Below are 25,838 nucleotides of genomic sequence, written 5' to 3' on the forward strand. Positions count from 1 at the left end.
ATCGCCTGTGCCTTTTGCACCTGGAATCACCGCAGTGGGCTGTAACATCACCCCCGATCACGTAGCAAGCTCTGGCTATCGCTGAAACACCTCCGTTTTTATGAGATATTGCAATTGCTGCTTGCAGAAATGCAGTTTAGGGCAGAATCAGAAGGGAAAAGTGATTATGGCCTGAATCTCTCAGCAACAGCTCAAGGAAACCATCTGGACTCTGCCACAGTGACATCCAGGCCATTCCACAATGCTGATTTTCTGTATTTCTTTAGCCCTGAAAGAGAAGAGTAGCTGTGACCTGGAAAGAGGGATCGATACTGAACTCCAGGACAGCCCTACAGCGCTGAGCAGAGCACTGCCAACCCCTGAGCGAAAAACTGACACTGCTCCTGGAAAAAATCCAGGAGTAAAATTGCATTTAAATAGCTCTGAAGAAAGGAAAACAAGAAGTGCACCTTCTCTGGAACCAAGGAGGACAAAAATTTCCTCCGAGATGGGAGCAAGGACATTCCTGCAAAGGAGATGCCCCTAGGAGCTGCAGCTTCAAGTATTTGAACACTTGGTGCCAGACGCCAATAATACAGCACTCGTCCCTCAGAGGAGCCTACTGAAAATCTGAAATCAGCATTTTACACAGCCTTTTAGGAAGGGCTCTCTTGCTCCCTCCCTCCCCTGTTATCCGGGTAAAACGCGACATGATTTTTCATTGCAAAATCTCTGCAATGCAAAACCTCTCGCAGGGAGCCCGCTGGAATCTCATAAGCACATACTTGTCCTTTCCAAACCATAACTGTGGTCCAAAAAGAGACTGCACAGCTGAGAGGGGCACACGCGAGCCCGAGAGCTCTCTGCAGAGCCCGGCTGGCCCCAAATGGGGCAGGCTCAGCTGTGCGACAGGGAGAGCGCGAGCCAGGGCTGCCTGGCACAGCACGGTCGCAATTACCGCAGCAGCGGGGCTCAGCGGCCAGGCTGGAGCAGCGGCGTGACATTATCTGGAGACAGAGCGGGCTGGGTCGTCCTCAAGTATGTCCAGGCCTTTGTTATCCCTTCTAAATATACCAGGGTGTAACGTAACTACTAGAGATTAGTGTTAACAGGCGCACGCCTGGTGCCAGCTCAGAGCCCCGGAGGGCAGCGCGCAGGCAGGAGAACACGGAGCATCGGGCGGGTGGCACCAACGCGGGCAGGACTCGGGGGGCAGACGTGCAGCAAACCAGCTGCATCATCCCCAGAGCCCAGGCTGCTCCTCGGCACCTGCTGTTCACCTGCTGCAGGGTCCCTGCTCCTCAGGAGCTGAGCAAGGGCTCAGCGTGGGTGTGAGGACCTGGTTCTCCAGGCGGTCCCATGGGGAGCAGAGCAGCCCACACTGCTGCCAACGGGGAATCTGCACTTCAAAATTTTACTCGAGCTTGCAGACGCAAACCAAGATGCACTTAGAAAGCTGAAAAAGTACAGAGCACATCCCTGTACTTCTGCTTCTCAAAAGCTATTGAAAAAGTTGAGATTTCAGTAGGTCTCCTCTTCGGCAGTGCATAAGCAGACAGAGTGGAGGAAAGCGATGATTTCCTCCGTTTTGTGCTTTCAAAGCATGCGGGAAATTCCTCCATCCAAGAGACACAACCTCAACGAGCCCTTTCAGCGCAGGACAAAGCGCTGGACACCAGTGCTGCCCCCCAGGCTCCCTGTCAGACAGGGAACTTGCCTTGCTCTTTTCTGACTTCAAGCGATCAGATAAGCAGAGGAAGATGGAGAATCAGCAGGGTGCACGGGCCTGAAGGCGCTCCACTGGGTGCCAGAAGAGAGAACCAACATCAAGGAGAAAAATGGGATCTGTGAGGCTGCCCATGTTCTGCAGGAGCCGGAGCTTCCCTTCATTTCTGCAAACTCACCAGTCTTTAGGTGTAAAACAAGCCTGGCACAGCAGCAGCGCAGCAGTGCCTGGTGACACTGCTTCCAAACAGCTATCCCAGGCAGAGGAAGACACGCTACAGGGTACATGTTCATCTGCAGGAGGAGAACACCTCCCTGCTCATCCTTGCTTAGCCTTTAGCCCTACCTTCCAACCCCACCTATGCCGTGTAATCAGCCACATAATTCATCCGGAACGCTTGAGGCATCCGTCCTTGGAGACTTCTTTGGAGCCTTGCTGACGCCACGCTGCAACCTTGGAACATGTACCATTTAGATAAAAAAACAGCTTCTAAATTGTGTTTCCCGCATTTTACCCCTGATTCATCACTAGGAGGAACAATCAGACAAAGCAGGATCTTGCATTTTAAGACCTAAGTAGCAAAAAAAGCAGCCACAGCAGATAAATGCTTAAAGAGCAAAGATCTTGTTGTGCAGATGTAACAAGGGAGAAATAAAAAGCTGTGTTGAGTACCCAGAGAGAGCTCTGCTGCTTATGTCAAAGTATCCTCTGAGGAGCCTGGAACATTTTAGAAAGTTGTCAGAAAAATAGTCATCCAAATGAGAGCAGCTCTTACACATCACCATAAAGCCTTGGACCCCCAAGGATCTCCGAAAGCATTAAGAGTGTAAATAATACACTGAGACTGTTCCAGACTCCTTAAACAGAGCAAAAGTTCAATTTGCAGCACCCAGGGAAACACCACAGCAGTCCCAAACAAGCAACAGATACTTTCGCTGTGGCCTCAGCTGCACAAGGCCCTTCATTAACCAGAACAAGCAGTGTCACAGCATCGAAGCAGGAAAGCGCCAGCCACTGCTACCTGGTAGAGGCCTTCATCCTCCTCCTCAAACTCGGTGTTTGGCAGGCTGTGGTGCCGCTCGTAGCCGCTCCGGCAGACCCCGTTGGGCTGCCGCGCCACGTCCAGGTGGTGGTCGCTGGAGGACTGGCTCATAACCATCCCCGGAGGGGTTGGCGAGTGACTTTTGCGGGACACGGTCTCCTTGCGGTGATGGATCAGTTTTCTGGAATGGAACGACAACATGAGGAACAGCAGAGCAGTGAAAGGGAGACACTGTGTCGCAGTGTTTAAATGAGATATTGTGCTGTTTTCATATATAAAACCCCATTCTGAGATATCTATAGATAAATATCTCTCTATATACACACACACACACACACACACACATATATATAGACAGATATCTCAGAATGGGGTTACGCTACTCTGATGACTGACTCCAGTTTCATTAACAATCAAGGAAGCACTTCTGGGGGAGGAAGGAAGGGGCTCTGCAAAAGGCCTATGATTTATTCATAAGTTCACAGGAGAAAAATGCCTCTTCTCCAGGGGAGTTATATATTGCACTGGAAGCCTCGGAGATTGCCTGCACTTCAGAATCCCTGTTCCGTGGAGATGAAGCCAGCGTGCATCAGCACACGGCGTGAGGTGGCAGAGGAAGAAAATTCTCATCATAATCAATTATTTGTGACCACCACGAAGAGCCTGTGCCACACGGCTACCAACTCCTGCAATCCCTGGCTGGCGGAGAGGAGAAAGCAAAACAGGAAAGGCTCCGGATTCCTCCTCTAAATCTACAATGCAGCTTCATATATGCAGGGAAGGGCAAGACGAAGCACCGCTTTGTTGGGAGCAGCTGGCAGGAAGAGCAGCAGAGCAACCAGCAGACCTGGAGAGCTCATGGGGCACATGGGCACGCGCAGGGCCTCGGGTCAGCGAGGTCCAACTTGTCCCCCAAGACCAGAGAAGACAGAGGTGTCACACGCTGACCGCCCCCCACGTGCCACCTCTCCCTGGTGGCAGTACTCACTGCAGGACATCTCTCTGCTCCAGGTTGTACTTGCCCCCGTTCTTCATGGCCGCGTTGTGCACGGCCTCGATGGCCCGGTCAATGGACTGCAGGACCACATCTTGCTCCAGCACCTGGGAAAGGAGACAGCTCACATTACTGAACTGCTCTGGCTGCAATCCTGTAACCCCAGAGCTTCCAGCAGGACTAAAGCACATGAACCCCCCAGGGGACTGCACGATCCTGGCACTGCCGGCCTTTTCCCTCCTTCCTCCACAGGAAACACGTTGGAAGCTGTGCTCAGAACGGAGCCTGCCCAGGCAGGGTTTATGGTTGGAAGAGACAGGCACCGTTAGGAGCCGCAGCGAGTGCCCCACGGCTCGGTGCCCCTCTTGCGTTCAGGCCCTGAGGTCCAGCAATCGTGGGCCGTGCGGGGAGACCAGCAGGACCACAGAGCAGCCTCGGATATCCGGACATTACGGAGAGCCTCGGAGACCTCTCCGCAAAGCCCTGTTATTCCCAGCTCAGGACTCTCCGCTCTCACCACCCTGCTGCACAGGGTGCACCTGTGCGTCCCGGCTCCTCTGCTGCTCGCTGCGGCGGGTCGAGCGCTCACCCCCGTGTCCCGGCCCTCGCTGCGGCGGGTCGAGTGCTCACCCTGCGTCCCGGCCCTCGCTGCGGCGCATTGAGCGCTCACCCTGCGTCCCGGCCCTCGCTGCAGCGGGTCGAGCGCTCAACCTGCGTCCCGGCCCTCGCTGCGGCGCGTTGAGCGCTCACCCTGCGTCCCGGCCCTCGCTGCGGCGCGTTGAGCGCTCACCCTGCGTCCCGGCCCTCGCCGCGGCGCGTTGAGCGCTCACCCCCGTGTCCCGGCCCTCGCTGCACCGCGTTGAGCGCTCACCCTGCGTCCCGGCCCTCGCTGCGGCGGATCGAGCGCTCACCCCCACGTCCCGGCCCTCGCTGTGGTGCTTTGAGCGCTCACCCTGCGTCCCGGCCCTCGCTGCGGCGCGTTGAGCGCTCACCCTGCGTCCCGGCCCTCGCTGCGGCGGGTCGAGCGCCAACCCCTGCGTCCCGGCCCTCGCTGCGGCGGGTCGAGCGCCAACCCCTGCGTCCCGGCCCTCGCTGCAGCGCGTCGAGCGCTCACCCTGCGTCCCGGCCCTCGCTGCGGCGCGTTGAGCGCTCACCCCCATGTCCCGGCCCTCGCTGCGGCGGATCGAGCGCTCACCCTGCGTCCCGGCCCTCGCTGCGGCGGGTCGAGCGCTCACCCTGCGTCCCGGCCCTCGCTGCGGCGCGTTGAGCGCTCACCCTGCGTCCCGGCCCTCGCTGCGGCGCGTTGAGCGCTCACCCTGCGTCCCGGCCCTCGCTGCGGCGGATCGAGCGCTCACCCTGCGTCCCGGCCCTCCCTGCGGCGCGTTGAGCGCTCACCCCCATGTCCCGGCCCTCGCTGCGGCGGGTCGAGCGCTCACCCCTCCATCCCAGCTCGTCCAGCAGGGCAGCCCCTGATCCGGCCAAGGATCCGGCCTCATCTCAGATGCTCCTAATGGGCCCTCGGGGCTGCGGAGCAGCACGAGGCAGACAAGGCCGTGCAGGCCTCCCGCGCCGCCGTGCAGCCCTCTGATAACACCCGATGTATTATTTATGTGCTGATTAATTACTACACCAAATAACGGCAACTGCAGAGTCTGAGGGAAAACACCAAACAGGGCTGAGAATGAGAGGCTCCCTCTGAAGCTCCCTTAGTTTTGAGGGGGCTGTTAAAAACAGAGGATTGATTTTGCTGGTTCCCTTTTTTTTCCCCTCGAGGAAAATAGATAAGGAAGAAAACAGGAGGGACTTATACAATTAAAACCAGGTATGCTAAAAAAATCTACCAAATTCAATCCACTGACAGACAAGGATCAAACCAATACTCAGGACATGCTGTCAGGGCTGGGCTCCAAACAGCCCAATCCCAGGGGGAATTTTGCCACCTATAACTAAAGATGCAATAAAGGAAACCAAGCAGAGCTCACCTGGATACATTTACAGGAGCATCAGGAGGAGACACAAGATATTCCAGGGAATGCATTTCATTTTCTGAGATGACAACAGAAAATTAAGGCGAGCTGCACGTTTCCTCTGGGAAAGAGGAACAGCAAGTGCACGGGTGCAGGGACCTCCCAAAGTTGTCCCCAAGCCACCAGAAAGCCCTGGGCGAAGCGCTCTTCCCTGTGCATGATGCTATGTGGGACAGAGGCAGCGCTTCGTATCTGCTCCAACATATTTTTACAGCAGCAACGCGATAACTGGCTTTTTGTGGCTGTGCAGCCCCTTCATTTTTCCTGTCCAGTTCTGTATCACTAACATGACTTGTCAGAAGGACTTGCACAGAAAAAGCAGCATTAACTTGCACTTCATTACACTGCTCGCACTGCTCATAAATCCCATCCTTTCCTCCTGCTCTTCCAACCCACTCAGCTGGCCGCATCTTCGGCAGAGGGGACCCCCTCGCGCTCGGGGTCTGCAGGACACGCAGCACTGGGGCTCCCAGCACTATATGAATGAACATAACAAAGGAGAACTGATATCCCAAATAAATCACTTGACAGGAACGAGCCGGCCGCACGTTCCCCGAGGTCAATTGAAACGGCACTTTGGGAAGGGAACGGGCAAAACCAGCAGAACTAGGAGCACGGACGAGGTGGGGGCAGAAGGCAGGTCTGCCCGGGGCTGCTTTCCAGCCCGTCCTTCCCGAGGATCCAGGTGGTGACCGGCTCGCAGGGCTGCACATCCGAGCTGCTCCAGCCCCCTCGCCGCTCCTCCCACGGTCTGGAAGGGCTGGCGCTCGGAGCAGCACCGGGGATCCGAGCGGAGCACGGGACATCCCTGCTCCGAGTGTGACGCTGCCCCTCGCTGCAGACCTGTCCCTGTCCCTCGTGCAGAGGTGAAACCTGCTCATCACAGAGCGAGCCGAGGCTCAGACACAAGCAGGGGACAGCGCAGAAAGGGTATTGACCATGGGGGAAGGCTGCCAGAGGAGAGGCACGAAGAAAAGCCAGGAATTCAGCTGGGTTTACTGCAGCAACACGGGTAGCCGCACGGCCAGGGCCTCCCTGCATGCCAGATCCTTGCTGGTAACTAGAGACACTTATATGGCAACTCATTCCAGAAAAGAGTGGCCATTAATCCGTCCATGATATATTTCTGATCTTATAAAAAAAAAAAAGCTGTAGCTGACAAATCCTGTCCTCTATAAGCAGCCTACCAAGACCAGCCTGGACACCAGGGGAGGAGCAGAGGAGCAGGGCTGGCAGCTGCCCAGACTGGCTACGGGGATGAGCCGCACGGCCCAGAGCTGCACCGCAGAGAAGGGGAGTCCTCAGCACCCCCAGACCATCTCCTGCAGGCGAGTCTGACTTCGAGGCAAGTTACAGCTCAATTAGACCTGTGAATATGAGAGCGAAAACTGAATTTCCTCCTTCATAGCCCAGTGGAGGAGAATTACAGAAGCATCAATAAATCATTATTCCCTCTCTCCTTGCTAACAACTCGAGCAAACAAAGGCTTTCCCAGGGGCCACCTGCCAATCTCTTCCCGCTGCCCTGTGCGGAAGGCGGCTCCGCACGTGCCGAGGGCAGGGACGGGCCCCGGAGCGCGGTGCTGCGACCGCGGCGCGGGGAGCCTTTCCCCAGGCCAAGGGCGCTCTCAAGGGCCACCTCCGAGCCAGGCGGTCGGGCCGGGGCCGCACGTGCAGACGGGGACGCGCTCAACCCTGCAGCTCCAGGGACGAGCAGGTGAGGAGCCCGAGCGGGTGGAACAAAGCGGTGAGGCCGCGGGGCGCAGGCTGCCTCGCCACCTTCTCGCCGCTGCCCCAGAGCCGTCACCTCCAGCGCCACCTTCACCCGGCGCCCCCGCCACGCGCGGCACCGTCGCGCAGCAGAACGTGCTTGGCCGCCCGCAGCAATCGCAGCTCTCGGGAGGCATTTGCAGGGGGTCCTATAGGTACCAGAGCACCCACCAGCGCAGGGCAGGCCTTCCCCGGCCTCCGCGGGGGCTGCTGTGAGGAATCACGCCGCTTTCCCCCCATGTCCCCCGCTTTTAGCGCTGGAAGGTGCTTCTGCTGCTCCGCAGTGCCCGTCCCCACGTCCCCACGTCCCCGCGTCCCCCGCGCCGGCTCCCACAGCGAAGCACAGCCGGGTTTTGTCCCCGTGGACAGCGGGGCACCGACGCGGCCGCGCTGCCCCGGCGTTCGCCCTGCCCCTGCGCGCGGAGCGCGGCGCCTCTCCGGCCACGCGGCCCCGGGCACCGCGTCCCGCAGTCTGCACCCCGGCTGGGTCCTGCCAGGGCCGGGCAGCAGGAGCCGACCCCAGCTCCCCTTCCCGAGTCACCAGCGAGCCGGGGTTTGCTCTTTCCGTTTTGCCTTTGGAAATTCAGCTCCTTTCTCTCGGCCTTTCTGCAGTCCCTATCAGGGATTTTCAGCCCCCAGGCTGTAGGCCGAGCGATACGCATTAATGTATTGTCGCAGTATGAAGATACCTTGCCCTGCAGCACCTAAAGGAGTAGCATAAAAATCCCACTGAACAAAGCACAGCCGCTCTGCTCCCAGAGCAGGAGGGACGCGCACGGCTCCGCAGCGAGCGGCAGCCTCCCCGGCAGCAGCAAACAAAGACGGGCCGGGCTCTCCTGACAAAGAGGCAGCCGGAGCAGCCCGAATCCCTGATCCGCTGCGGCGGGGCCGCACGGCGCCGCGTTCCTGCTGACAGCACCGCTCACGCGCACGGTGCGCACGAATGAAAAACCACGAGGAAGAAGAGCGGGAGAGAAGGGCTTAAACTGTGCAGGGGAAGGCAAAAGGCTGAGTTTCTGGCCAAAGAGATGCGCTAACGGGGACAGCGCGGGGAAGAGCGGTGCTCGCCAGGACAGAGCGCTCCGGGCGGCAGCGGGGCGCGGGGCCGGGGACGTCGCCCGCTCCGCGCGCGGGGCTGGTTCCTCCGCTGCGCCCGGGTGCCCAGCACAGCGAGACACCCAAATCCGCCACCCGCTTCCTCCCCACGCAGCTCCGAGCGCCCCGGGTACCAGCACGGGGCTCCCAGGCCGCGTCGCGCCAGGAGAACAAAAGCAGAGGCACGAAGGGTCAAATACAACAGTCTCCATATACGTACGTATCTCGCCATGGCCCGATGTCCTAATCCCTGCTCCCAGTGCTCCGGCACCGTCCGCGGGGCCTCCAAGCACCAATTCAGCACGAGACACGAGCAAGGAACAATCGCTGCACCTGTGCAGGGAGCACATGTTTCCACTTACATCTAAACAAATCCTATTTATACACACACGGCTTCGAGCTACTGTCTACACTGAAAACTAAAGACAGTCTTTACATTAACGAAGGCTCAAGACCATGAGCCAGGATATATAAAGCAGGAAGGAGAGGCTGGAGCCCCGTGTAACCAGATATTCTGGAACTTTTCGCATATTAGAAATAAAAGTCACAAAAAACAAACAAGGGAAACATCTTTGCAAGTCTTTGCATGGTCATCCTTCATCTTCCTCCTTTCTCATAAGATTTAGCCCAGCTCCTAGAACTCCTCATATTCAGTTACCAAAAATAAAAAGTGCATTAAGGATGATCAAAAACGAAACTAACTGGAAGCTCTCTGGGCAGATGACAAGATGATAGTCTCAGGGAATATTTGTTTCAATCAATTCAGCAAACGTGGAGTGAAGCAGATTCTGCAGTCAACCTTGCTTGCTAAGTATTGGACAGACAAGGAGAAGAGATGGAGCCCAAAGGATGAACAAGTCTGTGGAACCATGCAAGTTCCTGCCTCCTCTTTTGGCACTCCTAGAAGCTTTAGTTTTCTCTCCTAAGATATTTTTATAGAAGAGATTATAGCATAATGCTGAAAAGGTGACTGTAACATGAGAAGCAGGACTGAGAAATCCAAAATTCTGTGATTTTCAAGAGAACTGCTCTCCCTACCTATACAGGGCAGCACATGAGTACATTTTAGCACATTAGAACTGAGTTAGTACTAAGTTTTCAGAGGGGTAAAGCAAATAACCCTGCAAATAAGCAAATAACCCTGCAAATAAGCAAATAACCCTGCAAATAAGCAAATAACCCTGCAAATAAGCTGGCAATCTCTTGATGTAGAAAGGCAGATTCAAGAGCAGAGCAGGTGTTCACCGAAAGGGACTTTCCTACCGCAGACTGACGCAGACCTGTGTCCATCAGAGCTACGCGCCCGAGGGAGATGCAGTAACTTGTGATTCATCTCGCAAGGTCCTTTGTGGTTTATCAGGGCTAAACACAGCTACTGCCAGCAGCACGGGCCATTTATGAGAGAAAAATGAAAATCAAGAAACAGGAGGCAGATAGCCCAGGATGCGCAGGAACGTGGAATCTGTGGATTTAGGCATGAACAACTCAAGTCTGTCATGCCGAAAACAAGCGCAGCTTTCGGGTATCTGCATCATAAACAGCCGTGTTTACTTTATTAAAGCCACTAATGAGAGAAAAGAACATCTATCCTCACGGGCAAACATAGGAAAGTCAGCAGCTAATTTTATTCCTGGGCAGATGTAAACCGCCCAGAATTGTAACCCAGATGCAAATCTCCAGGAACGCTTCCGCAGCCACCGGAACGGCCCTGGGAGCTGCCGGTCACACAGGAACCGGCCACCCTGCGGGGACAACCTCCCAGGGCCGCCCTGCACACGGGCTTTGCAGCCAGGAGGATCAAAGGCAGCTCGCCTGCCCCAGGATCCATTAATAGTCGGGCTAGGAAATAATTTTCTAGTATCCTAGACTCTACAGGCAGAGTAAAAACTGTTTCTCTTGGCCTAAAGTGATGCAGTTCTTCCTCTCACCTCTCAAAATTAAAAGAAAGACAGCGGGGTACATGCAGATACCACATTAACTCATACAGAGCACCCAATGCTTTCATCTTAATGTGCATTTCTCCCAGGTAGTTGCACATCCTACCCGAAGCACACATCAGCATGGTGGGGAAACTGTGCCTATCACTTACTCCAAAATACAACAAACCCATATCCAACAAACGGGGGAAAAACGAAAACATCAACAACAAGAAGTATTTGTTAGCAGGGGTGGAAGGGCTGCACGCGACGCTGAGCAGGAGGCGGCAGAGGAACAGGGTTTACACTGTGCCCACGCCCCAGGAACAGGGCTCCACCTTCCCAAAGCCTCATTGCAAGCTGGGCTTCAATCCTCAGGAGTCTCTATATCCTTTACCAGCACCTTTTGGGACGGCTCCTGGGCACCACAGGTGGCCCACGATCCAAGAGGATTTCTCCCTCCGATGTTTCTCGCCAAGGGCCCAAGACAGCAAGCACATCCACAAAGCTTGTCCCAAGCACGTACCTCCCCCAGACCCCATTTATATATAACGTTTCCACATAATAAATCTCACCAGCAATTTCTCTTTTGTACAGAGTCTCTTCAGGTCACTGGCACAGGTTTCCTAATACCGACATTTCAAATACCAAGAAACCTTTGCATATCTGCCCCTTCCCACCCAAACTGCTCAGCCTACACGAGCAGCCCACCGCTGCTCTGAAGCTCGTGGTTCTCTGAAGCTTCACAGACACTTCCTGACGCAGTCCTTCATCCAAGCAGAACGGCAGTTAAAACCATACTCATTCCCTGCATTCATTCCTCCTGCTTCACGAGCAACCTACATGATTGCTAGGGCAAAAAACACTCATTAAGGGACTTAAGGAAGAGCCACCGGTCTCCTAAGAGGCACATCATCTCCACAGTCTTGCAAACACCTATTCAGCTTTGCAATCCTGGTGGCAAAAGCAAACCCTGAACCGAGTGAGAGCCCCCGAGCGCGGCCACGCACAGCGGGGCAGCCTGGCTCCTAGGGAAGCTAACACTGAAAATGCCCGTTGGCTTCCAGGTGGCCCTTTGAGAACTTAACGAAAGAAGGAACAACTCTTTCTGGGAGGAAACAGGCGTCTTCCCCGCTCCCCCGCCGCGGGGTTCCGTAACGGTGTGTTCTGACGTTTCGGGAGCAGCACTGCCGAGCAGGGGGCTGTGCACACTGCTGCTCATTAGTGTTACACGGAGCTGCATGTGCTGGCTAATTAGAGCGAGGCCGTTTCCACACTGGTGAGCGTGCAGGTGCAGGGCAGCAAGGGACGAGGCATCCCAGGGGCTGCAACACCTAACTGGCCACGGATTAAACACCCGGCACCCGTCGGCCAAGGGCGGCAGGTACCTCTGCTCCTGGAAAACAGGTGCTCCTGCTGCAGCAATCAGCAGGGACAGCGCCCAAACCCGGGGAATCAGCACCATCAAGCTGTTGTGGGACAGCAGTAACCCAAGTGCTTCCTCTTCCCCCAAAGGAATGCGGAGAGCACCGAGATCTGCAGCAGCATCTTACAGTTAGACAAGGACCACTGTCCGTGTGACCATGAGGATGGAGCATAAGCCAAAAAAGACCAGGACACTGTGAACCACAGCCCCTGCGGCCTCAGGAGCCGTTCTGTGACTGGCAGGCAGTGGGAGCGGACAACGAACGAGACTTCGTGCTGCAGAACTTGGACACGGTCATCGTTTCCGCTGACCTACTAAAGTACCTGGAGAATTGCAGGTTCAGCTGGGTTTATCAGCAGAAGGAGGCTAACTTGCTGCTGCCTCCAGATTTAGTTCAAGAACAAATCCACGGGTTTGCTTAGTGGCTTTTTCTTTCTTAAACAAGATTAGAGGGTTCAACTGGATTTGCTGACATTCCACCTGTAGGGAAGTATGAGGGAGGCTGCAGAAGAAAAGCAATTCATTAGTGTCCTGCGCTATCTGGAGGAAAGAAAACAGCCTGCGCTGGCTGCAAACTGTAATCCCATCTCCTGCGCAGGCTGGAGCGGCACGTGCGGCCTCCCCAGCAAACATCAAGGGATTGCAGCAGCAAAGCACGGTCCTCTTGGGACAGCGTGCTAAGGGCAGCGCATCGGCCATCGGCCCCTTCTCCTCACTTCCCACGGGAAGGAGCACAAACTGCGGGTGTCGGAGCGTGTCAGAACCTCTACCCCTGCTCATTTGCCTTATTGCAATGCTGATTTTTCACGTCCATCTTTTCTCGTATCACATTCCCCGGTCAGCGTTCATCGCACCCGATGGTGCAAGAGCCGATTCCCGTGTTTCAGGAAGCTTTTCCAGGCCCTCCCCAGCAGCACCGAGCCCTGCAGCAGAGGGGACCCCACGGGTGCCCCTCCGTGGAGCGGTGACGTTTCCCGGGTCTGGCAAGGGGCCCCCATGCCCAGCGGGCCGGGCAAACCCACGCGTTGGCCCCGGCGCTTGCGGGTCTCTCCTTGCCCTCCTCCCTGCCCACAGCCCCCGGCTGCGCCCACACGCGCCCTGTCCACGGCCAGGGCAAGAGCCACACGAGACCCAGCACCAGCAACCGCGGTTTGGCCGGGAGCGCTAACGCCTGCCCAGGAATTAGCACTGCATTAATAGCAGCTAAAAGCGACCAAAGGGACCAGTGCTCAATGTCATCTGGAGGCTTCTAAACGAGAGCTTCGAAATGCAGCCGGTTCAAATGCGGTTCATGCATTTGAGGGTCTCGGGCACCAGCCCGTATCACTACGGGAATGCTTCAAGAGAGCTCGGGATTGCGCTTCCCAAAACTCGATGCTGAAGGGATTTCTTGCCCTCCTTGATGTAAATAGCTATACAGCACAGGCCTTTAGATAACTGCACAGCGATTGCAATGCTGCTGTTATCTCATGTCATCAAGCTAATGGAAGACATTTGCCTGAAATCAATCCAAAAACAAATTAAAAGGCCTGCATTTTTTATTTTAAGTGAATAAAGGTCAGTCTGGGGGAGGCAAAAACTTCATTACTTAGAGCTTCAAGGAACTCCCTTTTCTTAAGGTCAAATGGAAGAGGAGCCTTCAGCTCCAACCATTTAATTCTGCAAAGCTCAGAGAAATCCCTAAGCTTATGCATTAAGTAGATAAGAAACCTTTACACTCATCATTCTTATTTAGGGGAGAGGATTTGAATACAATTACTCTTTTTACATGCTGAAAAATATGGGTTTCCCTGATGCTTGAGCACCCGCCGCATATTGCCAGGCCGTGCCCCGTGCAGGGACACCTGGTAGCCCCACGGCCACCAACTTCTCCCCCCACGAGCTCCAGGACGGGGCGGCCCAGAGGCTCTCGCTGGGGCACGTCGCTCCGCTGGGATTTATCACCCCACCTCGGAGCTCCAAACCATGTTGCTCCACACCTCCTAACTCAGGAGCATCTATTCTTTCCTTAGAAAGGAATGGGGAAAAACAACAAGACAACTTTAAGCGGGCTGAAAAGGCACAAAATTCATCGAGTTTGCTCAAAATAGAATCTGTGACATATCGGAACGAGACGGGTCTGCGTTCGCGGCCTGATCCCTTGAGGCAGCCATCTGGTTTCGAAGGGGCCGGGGGGCTCCCGGTGCGGCCGTGACAGCGCGCGGGGCCACGGGAACGGCCCGGGCGGCCTCCGGGGAGGGCCCGGCCTCTGTGGGGCCTCCGGGGAGGACCCGGCCTCGCCGGGAGGGAGACGGAGCCGCAGGGACCGGGCGAGAGGGGAGCGCGGGCGGCCGCACCGGGCAGGGCCCTCCTTCCCGTGCACCAGCCCTGCCGGCTCCGCAGCTCCTGCTGCTGCTTCTCCCTCATCCCTTTTAGCTTCAACAAACACACCTGGAGCTTTGAAACCCTCAGGGGTCTGTAGCACAACACACTGCCCTGCTAGTGCCAGAAAAACAAAGGGAATTAATAGCTATTACTTGGAAGAGACCTAATCGGAGCCCGGAACCAGTGATTTAGCAAGAAGCGACCCACAGCCTGCAATTATCCAGTGCTCTTAGGCTGACAGCTTAACTTTTTCTCTTTTTTAATTAAACCTTTCAAGAAGCTGGACAAACCAAACAGCAGCCTGTGCATTTCCAGACTGCAGGAACACCAAAAAAGAGAAAGAAAAAAAAAAAAAAAAAGGGAATGGGGAGAGGTAGATGGGACACCAGGGATATGACATATGACAGGGCAGATGCTGTTGTGGATGTGTGTGTGTGTGTCAGCAGAACAAAGGGGATGGGAGCGCGCGGCGCAGCGCGATGCTGCACGCACGGTGCTGCAGGACCAGGGAAGGGAAGGGAAGGGACGGGCGGCCTCCCCTCCACAGAGAGGTGACACACACAGAACCACGAGCCAGGGACAGGCCGCCCGGGAACGTCCCGTGTGGTTCTGCGCACCCTGCGCCGCCACGATTGCCTTCCCGTTTCAGCCTTCCTCCACCCGAGGCACCGGCGTTCCGAACCTCGCGAGCCAACGGCCCCGCGGGTTGGCTCTGCTGGCAGGACACGCGCAGGTCACTGCAGCTCTCACCTCCAGCCGCGGTTTGGGGGGTCTCGCGCTGGGGACAGGCGTCACCGCCGCTCGCACCGAGGAGGCCGCGCTCAGCGCCCCGCTCCGCACCGCCGTGGCGAGCGAGCAGCGGGGCAGGCGCTGATGAATCACGTCCTCGGCTCCACTTCCCCTTCATGCTTCCCTCAAAACACTCGTGTTTGCTCTAAACCAAAGGCTTTATCAAGACGAGCTCTGCCTCGCGAGGCCTCCCGTGGAGGTCAAGCCTCGTCCGTCCCGCCGGCACGGGAAGGATGCGACGCTGCTGCCAAGCGGGACAGGACTGGGGCACCGCACGGCCGGAGCTAACGACGGGCACCGCGGAGCTGAACCGACCGTCGCCCAAAACGAGGCTTTTTCTTCTAAATGCACTGAGCATTTTGCAGCTCAAACTCATCGAGAAAGCCAGGTTTGAGCTTTTCCCGTTTGGAGAGGACCAGTGAGCACTGGAGACAACGGGGAGCGCGGCAGCGACGCTCCCAACCCCGGCACTGCTCCGCATCCTTCCTGCTGGGAAAGGATGAGTAATTCACAGCACTTAACTGTAATTTTAGCTGATTGTTTCTTGACCTTCCGTGATGTCTGCGGAGAGCTTGTTCCCTCCTTGTTCCCTCCTCTCCTGGAGCGTTTCACGCAGCCCGAGGGCTCGTCTTCCCACGCTGCTCTCTCCTTATGAGGCCCCATGCCCAGATCCTTCAGCCCTTGCATGACCGGGGGGTCTAGGAAACAATCCAGACACTCGCAGTCTCCACGGGCGTCTCGGCTGGTCCCAGAGCCCAAACCAAGCAGCCCGTGCTGAACGGAGCAGGCACCACGCTGCACCTCTCACAGCACGTTCCGCCTTCCAGGGCCCAGTCTAACCATCTTTCTTGCAGCACTGCATGATGCCCGATGGATTTGGGCACCAGACCCTCTCCACCCTCCAGGCCCTCCCTCGGAGGGCAGCTCTATGCCTTGCTATTCCCACCTGAGCACAGTGCTGGTCCTCACTGAACGGTATCGCTTCTTTACAAACTATTTTTCTAGTGCTTGAAAGCCATTTTAGAGCACAAAACCAGACTTCCATGTGCTTAACCCCGCTACAAGCAGCACCTGAAAAATGCAGTAATTATCAGCTTGTCACCTAATCCGTGCGGCTCCCCGCACACAAAGTCCTCGCACACTACTACAACTCCTGCCTTGTAAAACCTGGCTTAGAGCACTGAGCACGCAGGACACCGGGGGCTCAGTTTTCTTGCAGACTACCCAGTGCTATAGCTGCACATTAAGGCCTCTTAACGCCTCTCTCCTTATGATTCCTCTCCTGGAATTTAGCCTTCTACTAGTGCCCGGACTGACAGCTCATATCTGAATAGAAAATCTTGGCTGAGAATGACAAAGTTTAAATCCTTCATCAGTGAGGGAGCTGAGATGTTATTAAAAACTCTGTTTATTTTTATGTGCATCTGAGTTGTGCAAGCAAAGGAAAACAAAGAAAAGGCTGTTTCTGAAACAGAGCTCTGATAACAGTGACCTTAACAGATATTCAGCTGCTTTCCGTGCCCAGCCACTGACAGATGTAAACACTCATTTTAAACCCTGAGATTTGACTTTCCCCAAGGGCATAAATATGCCCCAGACATTGCAGAGAATGTTCTTAGGTGGCTGGTGACCGTGATACAGTGTTTTTATGAAAGCTTCCTTGGAGCACATCTCACTCCGAGCCTGCAGAACATTCCTCCATCAAGGAGGGTCCTTCCCACCTCTCCCATAAGTGCTCTTCCCACCATCACTAACACTAGCACATTCTTCTCCAAGGAGAAGGAACACCAAGCCCATCTCCTTGTTCTCTGCTCTTGGTTCCCTCTGTACTTCACAACAACCCCAAACATCCCGTTTCCACTGCTTTCTTTACACACTCTGTTATCCGCCAGGACTTCACCTGCTGGGATGTGGCAATCCCAGAAGCCAGAGCAGAGCAGGATAATCCAAAAAGCTGCATGATGACAAGCGCAGAGCCCAGCCACGCTCAACACCCAGGCTCAGGGAGACCTGCTGCTCTCTTCGGTTCAGGAGGGCACCAAGGCGCTGCTGGGCCCTGCTCCAGGTTAGGGCAGCGCGAGGCCCGTCCCCTGAAATGCCAGGAGATGCCACAGGCTGGGGACCGACCTTCTGGAGAGCAGCTCTGCAGAGAGGGACCTGGGTGTCATGGTGGACGACAAGGTGACCATGAGGCAGCAGGTGCCCTTGTGGCCAAGAAGGCCAATGGGATCCTGAGGTGCATCAAGAAGAGCATCTCCAACAGGTCGAGGGAGGGGATCCTGCCCCTCTACTCAGCCCTGGTGAGGCCACATCTGGAGTATTGTGTCCAGTGCTGGGCTCCACAGGACAAGAGGGATGTGGAGCTGCTGGAGAGAGTCCAGTGCAGGGCCACAAGGATGATCAGGGGCCTGGAACATCTGCCCTATGAGGAGAGACTGAGGGAGCTGGGCCTGTTCAGCTGGAGAACAGAAGGCTGAGAGGGGACCTGAGCAGTGTCTAGAAGCACCTCAAGGGAGGCAGTGGATGGTGCTGGCATCTTTTCAGTGGTGGCCACCAACAGAACTAGAGGAAACGGCCACAAACTGAAGCACCAAAAGTTCCACAGGAACTTAAGGAAAAATTCCTTCCCAGTGAGGGTGCCAGAGCCCTGCAACAGGCTGCCCAAAGAGGTTGTGGAGTCTCCTTCTCTGGAGATCTTCAAACCCGCTTGGACGCAGTCCTGTGCCACGTGCTCTGGGTGACCCTGCGTGTGCAGGCGGTTGGACTAGATGACCTCGAGAGGTCCCTGCCAACCTTCAGCATTCTGTGATTCTATGCCCAAAGGCTCGTGCGGCAGAGCCGCCGACCGGATTGACACCAACGCCGCTGTTGTGGGGACACAGGCTCTGCGGCCACGCAGCGCCAGCCGTGGCCTTCACCCGCGCTCAGAGCGGTGCCGGGCGGCTTAAATCTGCACCAACAAAACTTGATAGACTTAAATTGGCACCAAGCTGCAGCCGAGCTGAACAACGGCCTTCCTGCAGGGCTGCTGCCTTCGGCCTCACTGAGGGGCAGGGAGGCCAAAGCTGGGCCCCACGTGGGGCCCTGGACCGGGACAAACGAAGTCCAGAAGTCCCAGTTGTGGGTCACATAACTCTAGCACGGCAGCCCCTTGCTCCACAATCCTGCACGTTCGGGCAGGGTGAGGAGGGCTGTCCGCGCCGGGCAGCCCCTCGCGAGCCTCAACCTTGCCCTCCCTCAACACGGCCCCGGACACGTTACTGAGAAGCAGACGCGGGCCCCGAGGTGCTTCTCCACTGCTTGCAGACTGAGCAACAGAACCTTTGTGCTGACCCCAAAAAAAGCTTAAACATGAAGTTTCGACCCAAACTGACCCACTGGGACCACGCGCAGGCCCATCGCTGCACCACCACCCCATGCGCTGCCATTAGGCAGCTGCAGGAACAACACACACAGGCCACTAGTGTAGGTCATATGTGGCCATCCAAGTCACGGGAGCAAATTTTATGCAATACCAAAGAGCTTGATTATTTTTTAATCATAGTACCCTAAGTGAGAGGAACAAGTTTTCATAGCCAAATGAAAAATGAAGCTAAAGATCATTCATATTTTTCTACTTAAACCATTCTACAGTGAAACACTGCAGAACTTCTGTCTTAAATTTCAAGTCTTTAGCTACAGTAATTAGGAATGGTTATAATTCCCGACTGCATAATTTAGTTTCAAGAATAAAACTTCATCTCCAGGCACTAGCATCTCTATGACAGCATCTCTGCCATTGTGAGAGCCTGAAGAACAATGCTTCATTCTTTCAGCTTCTTACACGTGCTGAGAAACGCAGCCTCAGCTGCAAAGCACTACCAGCTGCTGCTTCTCCAAAATAAAACTTTATTTTTAGCGCGGGTGCTTATTCAGGATCTGTGCGAGTATTCTGATTAAGCTCTCGTGCCCATTAAAAGCTCTGTGAAATCTGGACCAGATGACTGCAATGATCCAGGCTGCGGAGCGGGAGACGCGCTGCGCTCCGTCCCCTCCGGCGCGGGGTGCCGGAGACGCTGCCCATGTCAGGAGCCCTCTGCTCACAGGCAGATTTCATGCAGATCAAGGGAAAAAAAGCCTCTGCCATATGGAGCTTTTACAGCCAAGCACAGTTGCTAAAGCTCACTTTGCAGCAACCAGGGATTTGCTTCCTAGGAAATATTAAGATACTACGAGAGCGCCTGGTCATCTGGCTGGGGACGGGCAGCTCTGCTCCGGCACCAGGGCCATCTCCGCTCCGGGTCCTCACCGGGCCAACGCGTTGCTGCCCTGGCAAAAAAATAATTAAATGTGCGGACAAGCGGTGAGGGGCTTGCTGGCAAGTCACCAAACTGAATAACGCAGGGACAGCAGCTCGGAGGGCCGTGGGGCTGGGAAGAGGAGCGGGATGGCGCTCCGGGAGCGGCTCCGGGTTTCTGACCACCCCAGCCGCGCCGTCCGCCAGCCCTCGGGGCTCCCTCTCCTTCCCAAATCCCCCTTCTCCTTCCGTCTTGGGAGGTGGAGGGATCTCGGTGCCTCCTAGGCCAGAGCTACCTGCATCATCCCTCTGCACAGTTGCTTCTGCGCAGGGGAATTTTAAGAAATTGTTGCTAGGCTGCATGAGCAGCCTCTTATTTTTATCACAAGCCTGTTTATTCTTGCAGAAGAGGAGACGGTAAATAGCAGTCCCAGGCACGATTAAAACGTTCCCGTTCTCCCCTCGGCTGAATCCGCTTTCCAACCAGATGGTCCGCAGCTTCTCGGCCATCAGCACCTTCCCACCTAGACGAGCCCCGTCCTGCTCTTCCAGAGGCAGAGCATGAAGGGGCACAAAAGAGCAGAGATGATCCCAGCTGCAGAGAGACCCTCAATCAGCATTTCAAGCAAATTTTCGATTGTGGATAAATTTCAAGATTCCAGGTAATTCTGAACACAGCAGGTTCAAAGCTATTTCCCAGCTGCTCCGCACCAATTCGCCGCACAGCGCTGGAGATCCGCGTGTTGGGGCCTTCCCGTCTCACCTGGCAGCAGCTCTGCAGCTTCCCCTCGTCCTGCACCACCAGAGCCCGGTACTCAGGGCCATTCCCTCCCCAAGGGACAATATTTCTGTTGATACCCAGAACACAGCTGGTCGGCACACCCAGAGGGAAGGCAAAAGTACCTGTGGGACGTGGTGGGACAAGAGCTGGGATGACTTGGTCCCAAGCCAAAGCCAACCCCACTGCCAGAAGCGCCCAGCTGGACTCCCCAGGACAGCGCTTGGCTTGAAACGACTCTCAATAACCCAGAAAGGAAAAAAAGGGAACTACAGAAGACTAAAATCAGCAGGAATATCAGCTGAAGTTGGGCGTTCCTCATTGACCTGAATTAACTTCAAACCATCTGCATCTGCTGATGCCCCAGCTTGGCCCTAATTTGTTTCCTAGAGGCACTAGATATTCCTGAGACAGAAAGACTGTTATTCTTCCCACAACTAACCCTCTTGTATCGGTAACACTGTGAGTCACAAGGATTTCAGCACAAAACTCTGCTGTACTTGCCATGAGAAGACATCAGCCAAGAAATAAGATTAAAAGTAATAAGTGGGAATTATGTTCTTGCTAGAGAAGCCAGGGTATGAGTTTCCTACATTTATGAAAGCTGAGACAAAAAAAAAAAAGGTGAAAAAGCAAGAAGCTCTGGAGCAGACTATAGCGGGGGGCAGCAGGAGGAGGCAGCCCTGCCGAGGGGGAGGCCGGCTGCATCGCTGCGGGGCCTGCGCGGTTCCTGCGGCAGCGCCGGGCAGCCCCCGCCACCCCTTCCCCTCGGCGCCCCGCGAGCGCCCCGGGACCCTCCGTCCCCCACTGACCACCGCGGGGTTCCCCCCTCTCCCATGCGGGCACCGCTACCTGCCTCCCAAACCACCATCTGCAGTCAGTGCCGGAGCCCTCATTAAACGCATCCGGGGTGACGAGTTTTTCGCACTCTCGTGCTGGCCCCTTGGCCCCAGGTGCAAGCGAGTGCTCAGCCTGGAGACGCTTCCCACGCTGCTTTCCACGGATAGAAACAAATTCTGCCTTCGGATCAGCTCTTTGGAGCTGGCAGGACGCAACAGCAGGGACAAGAGTCACGTACAGGGAGCACTACTGTAACTGCAGAGCAGCAAATTAGATCTGCTGCCTCATGAGGCAAGTTCTAGCTCAAAAAAAATCCATAAAAAAGACAGGAGATGGGAAAGACTCCTCTTTCCTGCTACCGGGTTTAAGGGCATTTGAGAAAGTCACACCTGAGCTAGAGGAGAACGCACACAAAGTCACCAGCAACACCAGGGAACTGCTAGCACGCTCAGGGGATGCAGGGGACTGCAAGCTACCCCCGAGCTCTAAGACTAGAGCAAAATAGAACAGAGAGGAATGCGAATCCAGCAGGAAACGCTCCTCTCCGAGCTTTCGGAACGGTTATGGATGAGGTGGAGGCGGGAGGACGTCAGGGCTGGCCGGGCAGCGGGCGCCGCAGAGCGCCCGGCAGCACCTGGAGCGGTGCCACCGCGGCCCTCGCAGAGCTGCTGCTTTAATCAGCTCCTTGCTCCGCACTTAAATAGCTCCTGCAAACGGCTTAAGGACTTAGGGCTGCACAAGGTGTCCCTCCCCGCCAGCCCGTCGTGCCCGGCTGCCCGAGGGCTCCCCGTCCCGCGGCGAGGCCCGGCTCCCGCGGCGGCGGAGCGGGCGCTACGGCGTCTGGGCACCAGCGTCTCGCCGGGCGCCGAAGGGCGCCCACGGCCACGCGCAGGCCGAGTCGCTGCCCGAGCCCAGCTCGGCGGCGTCGCAGCAGAATCACCCGTGCACTGAACCGACGGGGTCCCCCGCACCCCGACGCGCTCGCACGCCGCGCTGCTGCGGGCAGCTCCCCGTGCCCAATGCCAAGGGCGGCCCGCGCGGTCACCACGGCCATCCCCGGCGGGCCTCAAGGACCGGGGAAGCGGGAATAGTCCTCGTGTTGGCGCACGCACTTACTCCAGCATCCAGGATCCTCCGCAGCAGCCTCCGCTGGACAGAGCCCCGCGTCGCGCGGGGGCAGCCCCACGAGCCCCAGCGCGGGGCCAACGCGGCTCCCCGCGCACCCGGCACCCGCACCGTGTCCCGACCCACGCGGGGCGCCCCGGACACGCGCCGGGCGCCGCCGAGACCCCCCCCCGGCCCGGTCCCGCCGCCCCGGTCCCGCACCTGCAGGCGCTGCAGGTAGGAGGCGGGCGCGTAGCCGGTCTCGCCGGAGCCGGCGCGGGTCACGAGCCACCAGTGCTGGTTGCTGCGCTCCAGCAGCAGGAAGGTCTCGCCGGCGGCGAAGGGCAGCGAGTTGGGCTCGGCCGAGCGGAAGCTGTACAGGGCGCGGTACATGGCGGCGGCTCCGAACCGGCACCGGTACCGACACCGGCACCGACCCGGCCCCGCCGCCCCGGCCCGGCCCCGCCCCGCGCGCGGCCCCGCCCCCCGCCGCCACCACAGCGCCCCCTGCGGCGCGGCGGGGCGGGGCGCACTGCGCGTGCGCGGAACCGCCCGCGCCAGCGCGCGCCACAGCGCCCCCGCGCGGGCAGCGCGGCGCAGGGCACGCGGGGCGCGCGTGCGCATTGCACACGCACTCACCATATGCACGCATTGCACACGCACATTACACATATACACATTGCACATGTACGTGTTGCACACGTGTGCACATTGCACACACGTTCACCATGTGCACGCATTACACATACACACATTGCACACACACACCACCCACATTGCACATGCGTGCATGCATTGCACACGCACACTACACACACTGTGCACCCATGCACATTGCACACACACTCAGCATATACATGCATTGCCCACACACACACTACGCATATACACATTGCACACGCACACCACACACTCGTGCATGCATTTCACATGCACAGACATTGCGCACACGTGCACATTGCACACACACTCACCATATGCATGCATTGCACACGCGCACACTACACATACACACATTGCACATCCACACACCACATTGCACACACATCCATGCACTGCACACGCACTCACCGTATGCACGCATTGCACACACACATACTGCAGACGGACACAGTGCACACAGCTACCCAGCACATAGTGCTCTCACACACACACTGTGCACACCCAGTGCACACCCACGCATTACACACATCACACACCCAGGCACACCCACTCCATGCACCCAGCAAACGCACACGGCCCCCCCACACCACCTTGACACCCCCACGCACCCCTGCAGCCCCCAGCGCAGAGCCTTTGCTGCAGCGGGGACGCACATGCGCACACCCCGAGCCCCCTGCACACAGGGCTGCACGGCCGAGGGCTGCGCAGGGGCAAGGGGACGGGTGCCACCTGCCGTGCAAACGGGCTCCGCTCCCACGGAGCCCAGGCAGGGCCCCACGAGGCTGGGGGCAGCGCAGGGGCTGCCGTCGTTCGGCATCACCCCAGCGGGCGAGCGGCGGCTCCATGGGGACGCCCTGTGACCAGCGGCCCTGTGTCCCCAGAAGCCTCGTGTGGTGCCACCGCTGCCCTGCGGGACAGTCCCCAGGGGCCAAGGCCGAGCAGAGCCGCGCCGGGCCCACAGGCAGAGCGCTGCGGAGCAGTGCGGAGCGGTGCACAGTAGTGCAGAGCCGTGCAGGGCAGTGTGGAGCGGCGCGGTGCAGAGCAGGGCAGTGCTCAGAGCAGGGGGTTCGTAGCAGTGTGGAGCAGCGCGGAGCGGACGTAGCAGCGTGGAGCGGCGCAGAGTGGAGCGGTGCAGAGCCCAGCAGTGCAAGGGGGTGCATGGTGGTGCAGGGGGGTGCATAGCGGTAGGTAGCAGCGTGCAGCGGTGCAGAGCGGTGCCGCCGGCAGCGTGCTCGGCAGAGGGCACTCCCGGCCTGCAGAGCCGCACACGGGGCTCGCTGCAGCTCTGCCCCGCGCCACGAGCGGCAGCGCTGCCCGCGCGGCCTCCAGCGCCAGCCAGGCCGCGTCCCGGCGGGCGCAGCCGTGTGCCGGGCACGGCAGCGAGCAGTGCTGGACCGGGCCATGTCCTGGTGGGCACAGCCGTGTGCCGGGCCCGGCAGCGAGCAGCCTGCGCGGCCGCGGTGTCGGGCACAGCGGGCAGGGGCACCTTGCGGCCCTGCAGCCCCAGGGGAGACACAGCACTGCGGCCAACGGGGAAGTCGCGCTCCAAGCCCAGCCGGAGCCCCGGGGCGGACGGAGCTCAGCCAGGGGGGATGTGACGTGCCGAAATGGGGTGGGCGCCCGGTGGCTGTGGCCTCCTCGGGGGGACGCGCAGAAGGGGACGTCGCGGAGGACGCGCTCTGCGCACCGAGCCCGCGGGCACAGCAGCCGTGCCCGGAGCGCCGCGCAGGAGGCGCCCGCCGCCCTCGTCGCGGGTGTCCCGCTGTTCGGTGCCCATCCTCAGGCTCGAGCTGCTCTGGCCGTGGCGCTGCGGGCGCTCGGGAGCTCCTCTGCTCCTCGCGCTGGGAGAAGGGCGGCCGGGAAGGGCGTCCGCAGGGGTCCCCAAAGCACCGCGGCTGCGTCGGCGCCGCCTCCGCAGGGCCCGGCTCCGCGGGCACCAAGGGCATCGCCCGGCGCCGGCGAGGGAGCGCGAGGAATAGGTGGGGAACGGGCCAGCACTCGGGGCAGAAACGGCTTCATGTTTCCGTAGAGATTAGCCACTGTTTCAGGGCGAGGTTTCCTTGCTCAGGACAATATCAAGGCTGTTCCGAAGTCCCTCCGCGAGGGCTCAACCTGCCCTATCGCAGCTGGCATCTCTGCAGCGTGAAATACCTGGGCTGGCCTGGCCGTGTTGCTGTGCCCAGGCTCCCTTCTCCGTCCTGTCCGCCTGCCCCGGGAGCCCCGCGAGGCCCTGGTGGCGGCTGGACCTCCTGCCCAGCCTTGGTGCCCTTCGCCTCCTCCACCCTCTGCGCGGCCCCGCGGCTCCCTGTCTCCATCCCTGCGGCCTCCCCGCGCTTGGGGACCCCTCGCTGGGGGCTGCTGCTTGATCCCTGCTTTGGAGAGGCCGGGGGGGAGCCAGCCCCGCAGCGGCCGCGGTGACCTGGCCGCTGGCCACGGGACGAGGCCATTGGCCGCCGGGCCAAGGAGAGCAGAGGAGCCTCCGCCCGGGGCTGCGCGGGGGACAAACTGCGGAGCCTTTGCCCCAGCGCCCCGACGGGCCGGGCTCTGCCCCAGCGCCCCTTCCCCAGCCTTGTCCTTGTCCCCAGCGCCCTGGTCATTGCCGCGGCGCCCCCTCCCCAGCCTGGTCTCTCCCTGCTCCGGGGCGCGCGGCCCCTCGTCCCGTCGCCGCCCGCCCGCGGCCCTGCCGGGCTGTTTGTCCCCTCCCTGCGCCGCGGTGCCCGCCGTCCCCTGGCACGGGCCCAGCCCCTGTTTGCCCGGATAAGGGCGCTCTATTTCCATGAAGTCGGCGGCACAGGGTGTGCCGGGAGGCCGCGGGGCCGAAGCTGCCGCCTCCCGCTCGCCCCCGGGCTCTCCCCGCGCCGGGCACGGCCGCTGCCAGCCCCTCTCCCGCTGCAGGAGCGTTGGAGCTCAATGCAGGGGGAGCCTGCAGGCACTGGTGGTGCCAGGCCGCAGTGCCGACACCAGCACCGGCAGCAGCGCTCACGGCGCTCGCAGCGGCTCGGCAGAGCTCCGGGAGCCTCCCGGGGCCGTGGGCGCTCTGTCGCGCTCCA

At 58.3% G+C, this 25,838-nt stretch overlaps 1 protein-coding gene across 1 annotated transcript in view; it reads right to left on the minus strand.

The window, feature by feature from the left end:
* Positions 1-22,525, minus strand: part of NCKIPSD (NCK interacting protein with SH3 domain) — a 40,774-nt gene extending 18,249 nt beyond the window's left edge. Inside the window, exons 1-3 of the mRNA XM_088534614.1 lie at positions 22,348-22,525; positions 3,736-3,848; positions 2,727-2,928 (exon numbers count right to left, since the gene is read on the minus strand). Of these exons, the coding sequence (XP_088390740.1) occupies positions 2,727-2,928; positions 3,736-3,848; positions 22,348-22,518 (486 nt within the window). The 5' untranslated portion in view covers positions 22,519-22,525. The remainder of the gene's footprint in view (positions 1-2,726; positions 2,929-3,735; positions 3,849-22,347) is intronic.
* Between the last annotated feature and the right edge of the window lie 3,313 nt (positions 22,526-25,838).

The sequence above is a fragment of the Tinamus guttatus genome, unplaced genomic scaffold (genome assembly GCF_059628265.1).
Source record: "Tinamus guttatus ecotype Peru unplaced genomic scaffold, ASM5962826v1 Tinamus_guttatus_pri_ptg000580l, whole genome shotgun sequence".
NCBI lineage: Eukaryota > Metazoa > Chordata > Aves > Tinamiformes > Tinamidae > Tinamus > Tinamus guttatus.